Here is a 13,131-nt window from a genome sequence, read left to right on the forward strand (position 1 = left end):
ATATATATATATATATATATATATATATATATATATATATATATATGTTTTATATAAAATCATTCCCAAAAGGGGTCGATAGTTTTCAACAAACTGCCAAAGGGTTGATGACAGAAAAGGTTTTAAAAATCTATCTTAAAGAGATTGTTAAAGACTAGTTGAATGTTTTTAGGAAAAATGATTCTTTCATTTTCACAATTAAATGAATAGTTCTGTTGTGGAAGGGGATGCGGGGCTGTCACAACTAGGCCTGGGAGATCTAAGTTGGAATCTAGTCTCAGACACTTACTAGCTGTGTGACTGAGTAAATCACTTAACCTTTATATTCATCAATTTCCTCAACTTTGGATTACTGTGAAGATATTTGTAAATATTTGCAAAGTGCCTGGCCCATGGTAGGCATTTATTTAATAAATGCTTGTTCCCTCTCCCTCTGAGGGGAAAGGGCACTATCTGCACAGGCCCAGTGGTGGACATTCTGGAGAGATGGGTGGATTTAGCAGTAGGGCACATGCTGTCAGGTACCCTGTATCCTGTCTGGAAAGGAGCAACTGCTCATTTTTACTTATTTCTAATCTGTAAAATGAAGGAGTTGGAATAAAGGAAGCTATAAGGTCTCTTCTAGCCCTAAATTTATACCCTGATGATTCTTACTGTGACTACTCTGATGCACTTCAGGGATTGGTTAGGGCTAGACTTTCCCATTATCTTCATTGGCATTGTCTTGCTGGTATGATTTCTCACATTTCAGTAAATTGCAAACTGCCGAGGGAGGTCTTTTCCTGTCTATTATATTTATGAGATTTGTTTACATTACGATTTTTCTGATGCAGCATAAGGAATGAGTTGTCACCTAAGGTTTTTGCATGCATAATTTTGAGGGATTTTTTCCTTCAGTATAAACCGTTGTGAAAAGCTTATTCACATACTTTGCAAATGAATTCTTTTTAAATGATTAAACTTAAATGGAAATACTAATATAACTAACTTTACGCAGAAATACTTTACATTTTAAAATAATTTTTATTGATAGTTTGAACTTATATCACTTACATTTTCCAACGTATCCTTCCCTGAACTGCTCCCAGGGAGCTACCCCTTATAACAGAGAGAGAGAAAAAGAAATAATTCAACAAAACCAACCAACGTATCAAAAAGTGGCAATTTTATATACTCTTCCACACCCATATTACCCCATCTCTGCAAAGTGGTGGGAATATCCTAAGACATAATTCTTAATTAACTCAATACTGATTACTTTAACATATAAAACTTAGGTATAGATAGCTTTTAGATTAAGAGATACAGTCAGAGATTGTTACTCTTTTTGGTAGAGCTAAGCCCCTGCAAAACTGAGTTGGAATGATTATTTCCCCATTTCAAATTCCCTCTTGTAGTCAGCTGAGTTAGCACTCTCTACAGTATTTACTGCAAGTAATATCACTTATCAGTTAGCACAGTAATTTCACATCAAGAGTGATGTAAAACTGTGACCAGATTGATAGTTATGCCAATGTGCCTAAACCCCAAATATCGGCAATAGTGCATAGCTAACCTCAGAATATTCCAGCATGTACCCAGCTTAACCTCAAGTCAAGCATCAAACACCATCCAATCAGAATTCAAACAAGTTTTCCAAGAATTTGCAATTTGTCCATTCCTCTTTTATGACTATAAAAATAACCTTTGTAAATCCTCAGTTTGTCTATCACTGAGGAGCCAATGACCTAATTTATTGGCAACTGTTACCTTTGCTAATCAACTGATTGTGCACAAAACTTTTTTGCCTCGATTTTTATTGTAGATTTCCATCATGACAGTGCATGAGAGTATAAGAGACTCAAATCACTTCTTTGGAGCCAACCTTGGTCAATATAATTTCATAGCACTAAAATTTTTTTCATCTTCTTTTTGGGTTATTTCCATTTCCACTATTGTTACTGAGAATGTTCCCCCCCCCCACCAATTCTGCTTAGTCAACTTTGAATCAGTTCAATTGTTTTTCCGTGTACTTCTGCATTCGACATATTTATCACTTTCTATAAAACAGTAATACTACACAGCCACTTACAGGCTGAACCTGAATATGCACAAGTCCCCTTCAAATTTTTGTTCTTCCTTTCCAGTCATCCTTACATGGTATACCTAGTGTGACCATTGCTTGTTGTTACTCTATCCTTGTTGCTACATAAAGACTTCATCAACTTTCATCATATTCCTCAAAGTTGTCTGTTTTAATTGCAATTATACGAATGGCTCATACTTCAACATCCTATTGCTAGATAATTCAGGTACTTCCAGTTCTTTTTATTACAAATGAATATGAAATATTAAAATCTTTGACCAGATAGCTCCATTATTTTTGATAACCCTTTCAATGCAATGACCAATCAAAATGCTTTTTGGTGACATTTACCGTGTACTGAGAAAATGCATTCTAAAAAAATCTATTACCAATCTCTCTTCTTCAATTTCATAACACTGTTTCTAATAAATACTTTTTTATTGAAAATTTGATGAGTATCTCGAAACTTTAACATATATAATTTCCCCCTCTCAGGCAACTGGGGGTTAAGTGACTTGCCCAGGGTCACACAGCTAAGAAGTGTTAAGTATCTGAGTTCACATTTGAACTCCGGTCCTCCTGACTTCAGGGCTGGTGCTTCAACATATATAATTTTGACAGACAAAATACTTTCCATGTTATTAGCAATTTGATAATTATCTCTTCACACCTACTGACCATTTATCCATTGTTTACCAAGACCTACCTTTGTAGATTTTGTTCTTTTCATATTTATCAATAATATTTAATATCAACTTTAACTTGGGCTATATTGCTTTCATACTTTTCTATTTTTTTATCCTCAAATACATCTTAACTTGATCTTTGTAATTATTTAATAGAACATTTTCTTAATTCTACAATTGAAATAACTGCACAATCCTGTTTTATCCCTCTCCCTACTTTTAGTTCATTTTACATATATATTTGAGGCAACAGATCAGGAGGAGTCTTGAGATGTAGTTCTAAGTCCATTTTCTGCTATGTTGCTAATCAATTTCCCCAAGTAAATTTATCAAATACATTTTTTCTTGCTACTTTAAGTTTATAAAACACTAATCTTTTTCCCTCTTATTTTTTATTAGATAGATGGTATCACCATCTGTCTTTTTACTCTTGGTCCAGTACCACAGTAATTTGATTGAAAAGTTTGTAGGTAATGTTTAAGAGTATATATCTAACTTAAATTTCTAGGGTTTATTTCTAGTATGAATTTTATGATGCTGAATAAGTGTTGTACACCGAGTGAAGGCTTTACCACATGTAGTACATTCATAAGGTTTCTCACCACTATGTATTCTCTGATGTTGAGTTAGGTATAGTTTCCTGCCAAAAGCTTTCCCACATTCACTACATTGATAGGGTTTTTCTCCACTATGAATTCTCTGATGTAGAGTAAGACAGTGGCCATTTCGAAAGGCTTTACTACATTCATTGCAAGGATAGCACTTTTCTCCAGTATGAACTGTTTGATGACGGCTAAGGTACAGATTGCGGCTGAAGGCTTTCCCACATTCACTACATTTATAAGGTTTCTCCACAGAATGAATTTTCTGATGTTCACTAAGGCTCCCTGGACGACTAAAGGCTTGTCCACATTCATTACATTTGTAAGGCTTCTCTCCCGTATGTATTCGGTAATGGAGAGTGACCTGTGAGCTGTTGCTAAAAGCTTTACCACAATCTTTACATTTATATGGTTTCTCCCCACTATGGACTCTCTGATGTTCAGTAAGGTGTCCCCTCTGAGTGAAAGCTTTTCCACAATCACTACATTTATAGGGTTTCTCTCCGTTATGGATTTTCTGATGCCTAGAAAGGTCTCCCCGCTGGCTGAACGCCTTTTCACATATGTCACATTTATATGGTTTTTCTCCAGTGTGAATTCTCTGATGTAAACTAAGGCCTATACCTTGGAGGAAGGCCTTCCCACATTCAAGACATACATGGGGCTTCACACCAGTATGAATTTTCTGATGTACATTGAGTGCTGAGCTATTGCTGAAGGCCTTCTCACATTCACTGCATTTATATGGTTTCTCTCCAGTATGAATTCTCTCATGCCGACTCAAGTATGTAATTTGGCTGAATGCCTTTCCACATTCAGTACATTTGTGAGGTTTTTCTCCATTATGAATTCTGTAATGTTCAGTAAGACGTCCTTTTTGGATGAAGGCTTTTTCACATAGATTACATTTATAGGGCTTCTCTCCAGTATGAATTCTTTCATGCATATTGAGCTGGGAGCTGATGCTAAAGGCTTTACCACATTTGTTACATTTATAAGGTTTCTCACCGCTATGAATTCTTTGATGCTTAGTAAGGTCTCCCTTCTGACTGAAAGCTTTTCCACATTCAGTACAATCATAAGGTTTCTCTCCATTATGAATTTTTTGATGTCGAAAAAGATCTCCTCTCTGGCTAAAAGCCTTCTTGCATATATTGCAACTATAGGGTTTCTCTCTAGTATGAATTCTCTGATGTTCAGAAAGATGACCTTTCTGGCTAAAGGCTTTTTCACATACATTACACTTATAGGGTTTCTCACCAGTATGAATTCTTTGATGTACAATGAGGCCTGCATGATTACTGAAAGGCTTTCCACATTCATGACATTCATAGGGTTTCTCTCCACTATGAATTCTGTGATGTAGAATAAGGGATGAGCTATTGCTGAATGCTTTTCCACATTCATTACACTTATAGGGTTTTTCTCCATTGTGGATTCGCTGATGTGCAGTAAGATGTCCTTGCTGGCTAAAAGCTTTTCCACATACGTTACACTTATAAGGTTTCTCTCCCGTATGAACTTTCTGGTGTCGAGAAAGGTCACCTTTTTGGCTGAAAGCTTTTTTACATATGTTACACTGAAAGGGTTTCTCTCCAGTATGAATTCTCAGATGTACAAATAGTCCTGTTCTATTGCTGAAGAGCTTCCTACATTCATGACATTCATAGGGTTTATCTCCACTGTGAATTATATGATGTAGAATCAGCGATGAACTATTGGTGAAAGCTTTTCCACAGTCACTACATTTATAGGGTCTCTCTCCATCATGAATTCCCTGATGCTCAATAAGGTGTGTGATCTGACTGAAGGTTTTTCCACAATCTCTACAGATGTATGGTTTCTCACAGGAATGATTTCTGTGACACTGAGCAAGGTATCTCCTCTGTTGAAGAGCACTGCCAATTTCAGTACATGTTTTTTGATCTTCATTAAGGTCTGAGGAGTCACTGCAGGCTTTACTGCATCCATTGTCCTTATGGGGTTTCTTTCCTGAGGAGATTCCATTATGATCACTCAAATCTGAACTATCAGATTTACAAAGACTCGTTTCTGAAGAAACATTGCTTTGTGTATCAAGGATTGACTTTTGATCAAAACTTTTCATGAACTCATTAATTTTGTAGTCCTTGACCTTATTAAAAATTTTATCCTGAGTTCCTTGCATCAGATCTCTCTCATAGTTGTTAGTTTCACATCTGTCAGAGTTGTTTTTACAGTTTCCATCTTCATCAAATTTACAATCCCAGGGATCACCCTTTGTGAGTTTTTCCTGGGTTGTGTCTTCAAGGGAAGTGCACTGTATTGGGATTATCTTCTTCGTCTCTGATTGAGTCTCCCGATCTGAAATATGAAGAGAAAGAGAAAGAAAAGAGGAAAAAAAAGGAGGAAAGGATAGGGCAGAGAAAAGAAAATAATTTTTTCCTATTTTCTGAATATGGAGACAAGTATCAAGTCCTCTATTCTTCAAAGATCCATTTCAGAGTGTGTGAGATTTCCCAAAATATACCTAACACCAAGAATTCATTGACTCTGTATCTTTCTAACCAATCTAAAGATTTCCAGTACAGCATCTCTCCCCCACTCAAGGGAAATGACTGAGGATGGGGGTTGGGTGGTCCAATAGCATTAGGGTTAGTAGATGGAAATAAGCTCCTGTTTTTACTTTGGAAACAGAGACTGAGAGAAAATATCTTCTGTGAAGATTTGTACCACATTTCCTCTCCTAAGGGCTGTTATCCCTCAAATGTAGGAATGATTTTTCTTCCTTTGTGAAAGTGGCAGTATTATTTGTCTGTGTGTCATGTCTTTCAGAATAGAGAATATAAAAAGCACAACAGAGAACTAGCACATTCCAAGGGATCTCAAGACTCATTTGTTTCCAGATGACAAAATAATAAAAGGAAGAAGTGAATGATTAGGGAAGAGTAGAGTAAGTAGAGGAGGGAGACAAGCATCAATACAGGCCAAGGAGTAGGCAGTAGTGGAGGCTCTGGTATCGTAATACTCACCCTGGTCATTATTGTTAAAAACAGACTCCTAACTAGGCTCGCTCCCTAGAGTTTCTCAACTCCTAATTAACTAAGAATCCAGTTATTTGATTACTATCCCTTGACAGCCCAAATGGCTGAGTAGGCTACCTACACATAAAAACAGGAGTCAAGGTAACTTAAGAAGTAATATCACATGAGAAGTGGGCCATGTGAGATGTTCCAGGCAACTGTGATCATTGAAGCATGAATGCCAACGGGAAAATACTTGCTGTATATACTGTGAACACTAGCTTCCAGTCAAGAAGATGAGTTCAGCTCCTGCCTCTGACATCCATGCCCTAGTGGCATTTTATACCTGAGCCTTGGTTTCCTCTTCTGTAATAAGATAATAGCTATCACCAACAGGACTGAAAAGCTTGCAAAGTGCTTTACATGTTATCTCATTTGATTCTCACAATTCCCCTGAGAGAGGTGCTCACATTATCATCCTCACTTTTCAGATGACGAAACTAAGACAAACAGAAGACTCACATCTTCCAGATTCCAAATCCTCCGCCTGGTTCCCTGCACCACCCTACTGGTTTCTCTAAAATGAAGGGGATCCAAATCTATGATGCTATGGAGTCTTTTGTGGAGCTGAAATCCCAGAATCAGGGTCTCCCCCAGTTGGAAGGGGAGCCACCACCAACGAAGCCAACTCCCGAGTCAGAATCATTCCTATGATGTCCTTCACCAGCACTCCAATGACAAAGAAGGATGCTAAACCTAGACTACTCTCATCTGTAGGAAGTTCTTTACATTTCAACCCTTCTTCCAACAATAGGGACAAGTTCGGTCTTGTCCCCTGGAGCCAAACCAACTGACTTCCTTCTCTTCCAGGACAGGAAGATGGCTTTCTTCCTTCTCATCTGCAAAGTCCACATCCCCAACTCCTTGAACCAATCTGCCCAGGGTGCAGCTGCCAGTCCCCATGCCATTCCTGAGTTACCTCTGGGTTACATACTGAGGTCTGTTACCTGATGGGACATATAATTACTAAACAGAACACAGAGAGCAAAGTAAGCACAGCAGGCTATCTTCCAACAGCTTATTTCCTCATTCCCACCCACCTGCATTCATTCTGGATTGGTTTTGCTTCTTCACTTACCACTGGGAAATTTTGCCATTTTTCAACCTCCAGTCAACCCATTGTTCCTCTGATTGGAGAGGAAGCCATAATCTCCTCTATTTAAAGGGAAGTTTCAGCTTTCTTTTGTATACTCTCTTCATCTCAGGGTAAGGACTTTTTTGTTTGTTTGTTTGTATCACCAACACTTAGCACATTGCCTGGCACTTAGGTGCTTAATAAATGTTTGCTGCTGCTTGACTGTACCTCCCCATTCTTGGCCTTTAAACAAAGAAGCCCCCAAGTTTGGAATTTCTTGTGCTTCCCTCAGGGAATCCAAGGTTCCTTTCAAAGCCCAACCTAGCTGCCACCTTCTTCTTGAGGCCTTTCTTGATGGCCCCACTTAACACTCCTCCTTTCTTCTCTTTCTTGCTCTCTCTCAGAACTGCTTCAGGTCTGGGTACACGTGCTACACATCAGGACCTGTTTTACTTTTGGTCTTTGGGATTCCACTGCCTAATGCTGGGTTTGTACAGAGAAAGACTTTAACTAGGTTTCTCCATTGGCTCCTGCTGAGCTTTTATTTTTGCATTCCCAGATCCTATTTGCTGCTCTGATTGTTCCATCCCACCACTGACTCCAAGGGAGACTCCTTTATGTCTGTGACCAAGATGAGGTTACCAAGTGAGAAAACAAAAGGACAGCACTTTGCACACCTCAGACTGTGATAGGAAGGCTAGTGACCACTCTCCTCTTCTCTATTCTCATCATCTCACATCCTCCTCCTAGTTTTCCCAATAACTCATCACTCATCTCTAGCCTGATTATGAATCACACAGTGAGCATTTTCCTACTGTCTGCAGCCCCAAGCCAGAGCATCAGGGAACACATGAGTGTGGATCCTGCTAACACCAGTCAAAGGGAGGCAGAACAAGCCTAGTGTCTCCCTAGGGAGATGGGCAGAAGGTTCAGGCTGGACTTATGGCCAAGGTCAATGGTGCCCCCAGAACTGCCATGCACAGAATTGCCCAATGTTGTTAGAGGAGAAAGGAGGGCGGAGATGGGCACAAATGAATCTCAGTTCAGTTCATCCAACTTTTTCTAAGCACTCGCTACATGCAGACGTGACAGGAGCTGGTCTGTGGTCCACAGCACTTTGTGCTCTCCTGGGGTGGGGAGAGACAAGGATCCAAGGGGTTGGGGAGTGATGGGGGCAGGGAGCCCAGACCAAGGGCCTTGGGGGTCTGCTCATGTCCAGTGCCAGGGCAGTGTTTGCCACCCACCTGGCATCTGAGTTCTCAAGGACACAAGGGATGTGAGAGGTAGGGCTGGCACTTGGACCCTCAGAATAGCTTAGGGGGCAGGGCCAAAGGGCAAGGCCTTGGAGGGACAAGGGTCACTTAGCTCTTGGGTAACCTAGCTAAACGCTTTCACCTCCTCCAAGGGCCCCTACTTCTCTCACCTGGACAGGGGCTTCTGGGTTCTCCCTCCAACAGTGTCCATGGACCTCCCCCACCTTGTAGCTTCAAGATCAGTTCTGGCTTGGAGATGGGAAGTCCTGTGTGAGGGGAGAGAAATAGGAGCCCCCTCTGGAGACCATGCCAGCTCTCCCCTCTTCAGGGAAAGATTAGCATTGTGCCAGGGGCTTCTGCTGGGCATTCTGTCCTGGGGGAGCCAGGCTGGGGTCACACAAACTGTGGATCAGTTTGACTGATCTCCTGAAGATCAGGAGTCTCTGTTCCTTGTGTGCCAAGTCCAGAAAGAGGTGAGTAGCCCTGAGACAGTAAGAATATCCCCCCAACCCCCATGGAAGCTCTGGCTTCTTACCCAGGGAAACAAAGTTCTCATAGTTTTCCAGCATCACCTCCCGGTACAGGCTCTTCTGGTCTCTCGTCAGCTGCCTCCATTCCTTCTGGGTAAAGTCTACAGTCACATCCTGGAAGGTCATGGACTCCTGGAACAGCCAGTCAATTTTTGCTCACACCTGGCAGTTCTCTCCCAAGGCCCAAAGGTATGGATGAGCTGCCCCCTGTACTCCCCCTTCTCTATCCCACCCTCCTTGCCCTTCAGCCACTCTGGGTTGCCCCTCAGCCACTCTGGGTCACTCCTCTCTCTAGTCTTTCCTTTCTGTGTTTCCTGGTTCTCCTTGTACCCGACCACTGAGCAGCTTGGCCCTTTGCATTCTGGGTATGGCCAGGAGCTGCATTCTGGATGGTCTCCTCTTCACTGTCAACACACCATCTTTGTGCCTTCATGGGCTCTGGAGGGGTAATGATTCTCTACGTTTTATGTCGGACCGGCTTAGTTTGTTCACAGTTATTTGCGTGTCTTCCCTCCAAAAAGATTGTGAGTTCCTGGTTTTTGTGTATCACCAGTTCTCAGGACAGAGCCTGGTATGTCAGATCCAAGAGATGACAGAGAGGAGCCAGCCTTGGTGGCAGGTCAAGGACGCCAAGAGCAATGGTGTACAACATGTTAGTGGGCACTAGGCAACCGCGTTCCCTGCTGGTGAGGAATTTACAGCCCACTAGGTATAACTGTGACAATCTTCCAGGGAAGTGATGGTGCAAGGGGGAGGTGAAGACCAAAGGCTTCAGGATGAGTCTCTCCCCAAAGAGGGAGCATGGCAGCCAAACCAACAGGGGCAGGAGGATGGCAGGGCGAGCAAGTTGGCTTTGAACCTGGAACATAAGACTGCAGGCAGCAGACAGGGTGAAAACTAACCTAGCTAAGCTAAGGGGTCTGCAAAGGATGATCTAGGAAAGAGGGGAGCCTTTGAGGATTTGTGAGTGGAAGAGTGAAGAGAACCTGCAGCTCTGAAAGGACTGAAAGCATGAACTGAAGAGAACCAAAAGTTGGTCTCGTAAGAACATTTTTAAATTTAACTATATGGTCCTGATTAAAGCCCAGACTGGGAAAAGAAGTCATTGGAGCAAAATGGAATAGGAAGACAGAAACAGTTAAACCCAACAACTATGTGTCTGATAAACCTCAAATTATAAGAACTTCTGGGAAAATTGGGAAGCAGTTTGCTAAGAATTAGGATTAGATGAACATCTTAAACCATATATAGCAGGATAAATTCAAAATGGACATGTGACCTAAATGTTAAAGGTCACACCACTAAAAAACAAGAAGGAAGTCAAGTTGGTACCCTTTCAAAACTAAGGTGAGGTGGTGAGGTTTTTTTTTTTTTTAAGGAGATTTCTATTTGGTATTTTTGTGTTTAAAGTCACCTATATTTCCACTGTTTCCCTTTTCCCAACTGAAGAACTCTAAAGCAAATGGAGATCACAAAAAGAATAGATCATTGGAATACAGGATATCCAAAAGGTTTTGTACTTCATACCAAAATAAATAGCAAGCACAAGGAAAGCAGAAAATGTCAAGTTTGATACAAATATAGGTCAGAAATCATACTGTGTGCTGGCTAGAAAACCACTTGTACTACGATCTGTGTCCTACTGTGCTTTTATTTAGTTAAATGTTTCCCAATTATGTTTTGATCCCAAAGCTGGTCTAATATACGACATGTTGGCAACTACACAAATACCTAATAGGAAAGCCATTCCCCAATGCAAAGGAGGCCAAAGATGTGACAGCACAGGTATAAAAACAACTGGAAATGAGTAAGAAGTGAACCACTAATGATAGAACAAAGGTGAAGTCAGACAACCTCAAGATTCAAAAGATGACACCAAGAGCTATGCCAGAGGAGTAAGAGTTGGTGCAAAGCAGCCTGTGGAGCCCTTTGGAGCTCTGCTGAGAAAGGGACAAAAGGTCTACACCCTTAGCCCAAAGAGCTCATCGTCAAGGTCCCGCTTATGTCAGAACATGCATAATCTGGAGACAACCAGAAACAAAGACATCCACTAATGGAGCTCCACTCAATACACCAGGGCCCCTTCTGTAAAGAGGTACCCAGAAGGACTCGGAAGGGATGGGCAGAATGAGAGGAACAGACAACCCTGAGGCTGCAGAAGAGCTGGGGAGCCAGTTCCCCAAAAAGAGGCTGCCCCTGCCCTCTCCCACAGCTCACTCTGTGACAGGGCGACTCCTGCTGAGGGGTGGGGGGAGGATGTGGGGTGATGAGGGCCTGTGCTCACAGAGAAACATCTCCTCTAGGACTGGGGGGCGTGGGTATGTGACCGTGTGAGTGTGCACGGGATCCGTGAGTGTGTGCACGTGGCTATGGATATGTGTGACTGTATGTGACTGGGGGGTAGAGGGCTTTGTGAGTGTGAGCAATCCTGCGCACACGCAGATAGCTACGCTGGCAGCGGAACTGTGGGCACGTGTGACAGGTGTGCGCACGGTTACGGAAGCAGCTTCCGCTACCTGTGACACGTGTGTAAGTGCGCACGGCCTGTGGGTGTGTCAGGCGTGCAGGCCGCCCCGACTCCCGCGCTTGCTCCCTTAGAGCCCTGCACGCACTGAGGGAGGCGCAGTGGGACTGGCAGTCAGAGGTCCCAGGGCAAAGCGGGCAACGGACGCCCAAGGAGCATCCACTCACCAGGGCCCTGGCGGATTTCCGCAGCCCAGCGGTCGTTCCCTCCTCAGGCCGGGCTTGGCTTGTCTTTTGAGGGGCAGCAGAATCTGCGGGAAAAGAGGGGCAAGAGGGGGCGCTGGTCCGGGGCCAGTGTGGGGGACGGGGCAGCCGCCCCCGGGGGGACGCTGGTCCGCGGGCCGCCCCCGGAGTCCGGGGGCCAGTGGGGCCGGGGGACGCTGGTCGCGGGCGCCCCCGGAGTCCGGGGCCAGTGTGGGGCCGGGGCAGCCGCCCCCGGGGAGGGGGGGCGGGGAGAGGGCGGCTCTGGGCACTGGGGGCTGGCACCGGCCTGAGACCCCTCGCCCGGCACCGGGTGCGGGGGCTGACGCTTCCCGCCGCGGCCCCCCCTCCCCCCAGCAGCAGGGAAGGGCAGGGCTCTCACCTCGGGGCTCGCACAGCTTGCGGGGCCGGCCCCTCCCCCGGGCCGGAGGGCCTCGCTTTCCCGTCGGCCGCTGCTCGGAGGCGGGGCCCGGGTCCATCTCGCCGAGCGGGGCGCGGTCCCCGCGGGCGCCGGATCCCGGGGACGGGACAGGGCCGCCGCCGCCTCCCTCCCCGCCAGACCAGGGACAGCGGCGTCAGCCTCCAGGAGACCCGGCTGGGCTCGGGCGGCAGGCTCTGGGTTCGGACCCCGGCCCCCCAGCGGGGCACCGCGCGTGCCGGCCCGGGCAGTGAGCGACAGAAAGCCCCGCGGAGACGGAGACAGGCACAGGAAGAGAGAGAGACACGGAGGGGGCGCGGGGCCACACACCCACGCTGGCAAGAGCGGGCAGCGATCTGGGCACTAGGGATCACGCTTGCGCATTCCGGCCCGCGCGCACGCGCACTCCCCTCCTCCGGGCGCGGGGCTCATTCCCCCTCCCCACCTGCGCTTCTGGCAGACGGAGTCCCTGGAACTACGTTTCCATAATGCAGCGGGAGACACGGGTATGTGGGAGTCACCCGGCTTGGGGAATTCCGGGAAAGAATGAGAACGTTCGGATCCCGGCGCTCCTGCCCCTGCCCTGCAGGCCCCCCCGCTCTGACAGAACCTGAGCCACGCCCCACAACCCGAGGCCGCCTGCATCAGGGAGCCTGCGCGGTCCCGGTGCAGCTCGGGCGCCCTCCGGGAGGCCGCCGAATCCGCTGCTCAGGGAG

At 44.9% G+C, this 13,131-nt stretch overlaps 1 protein-coding gene across 2 annotated transcripts; it reads right to left on the bottom strand.

Moving 5' to 3' along the window:
- Positions 1-381: 381 nt before the first annotated feature.
- On the bottom strand, positions 382-12,873 carry LOC100915532 (zinc finger protein 420-like). Of its 2 annotated transcripts, none has more exons than XM_023505442.2 (5): positions 12,380-12,871; positions 11,965-12,047; positions 9,279-9,405; positions 8,914-9,009; positions 382-1,098 (listed from the first exon to the last, which is right to left on the bottom strand). In XM_023505442.2, the coding sequence occupies exons 1-5, from the start codon at positions 12,474-12,476 to the stop codon at positions 1,046-1,048; spliced, it is 456 nt and encodes a 151-aa protein (XP_023361210.2). In that variant the 5' UTR covers positions 12,477-12,871; the 3' UTR covers positions 382-1,045. The 2 variants fall into 2 exon arrangements, with proteins under 2 accessions (XP_023361210.2, XP_031797084.1); XM_031941224.1 differs by lacking the exon at positions 382-1,098 and adding an exon at positions 2,575-5,696 and having other exon boundaries at positions 12,380-12,873.
- Positions 12,874-13,131: the final 258 nt, after the last annotated feature.

Source organism: Sarcophilus harrisii, chromosome 5 (assembly GCF_902635505.1).
Source record: "Sarcophilus harrisii chromosome 5, mSarHar1.11, whole genome shotgun sequence".
NCBI classification, from domain to species: domain Eukaryota; kingdom Metazoa; phylum Chordata; class Mammalia; order Dasyuromorphia; family Dasyuridae; genus Sarcophilus; species Sarcophilus harrisii.

Bases quoted from the DNA above. Each gene is read 5' to 3' on its own strand.
- LOC100915532 (XM_031941224.1), bottom strand. From the start codon at position 12,476: ATGGACCCGGGCCCCGCCTCCGAGCAGCGGCCGACGGGAAAGCGAGGC. The intron at 12,048-12,379 runs GTGAGAGCCCTG...CTTTTCCCGCAG, and splicing joins CAAGCTGTGCGAGCCCCGAG to ATTCTGCTGCCCCTCAAAAG. The intron at 9,406-11,964 runs GTGAGTGGATGC...TGGCTGTTCCAG, and splicing joins GGAAATCCGCCAGGGCCCTG to GAGTCCATGACCTTCCAGGA.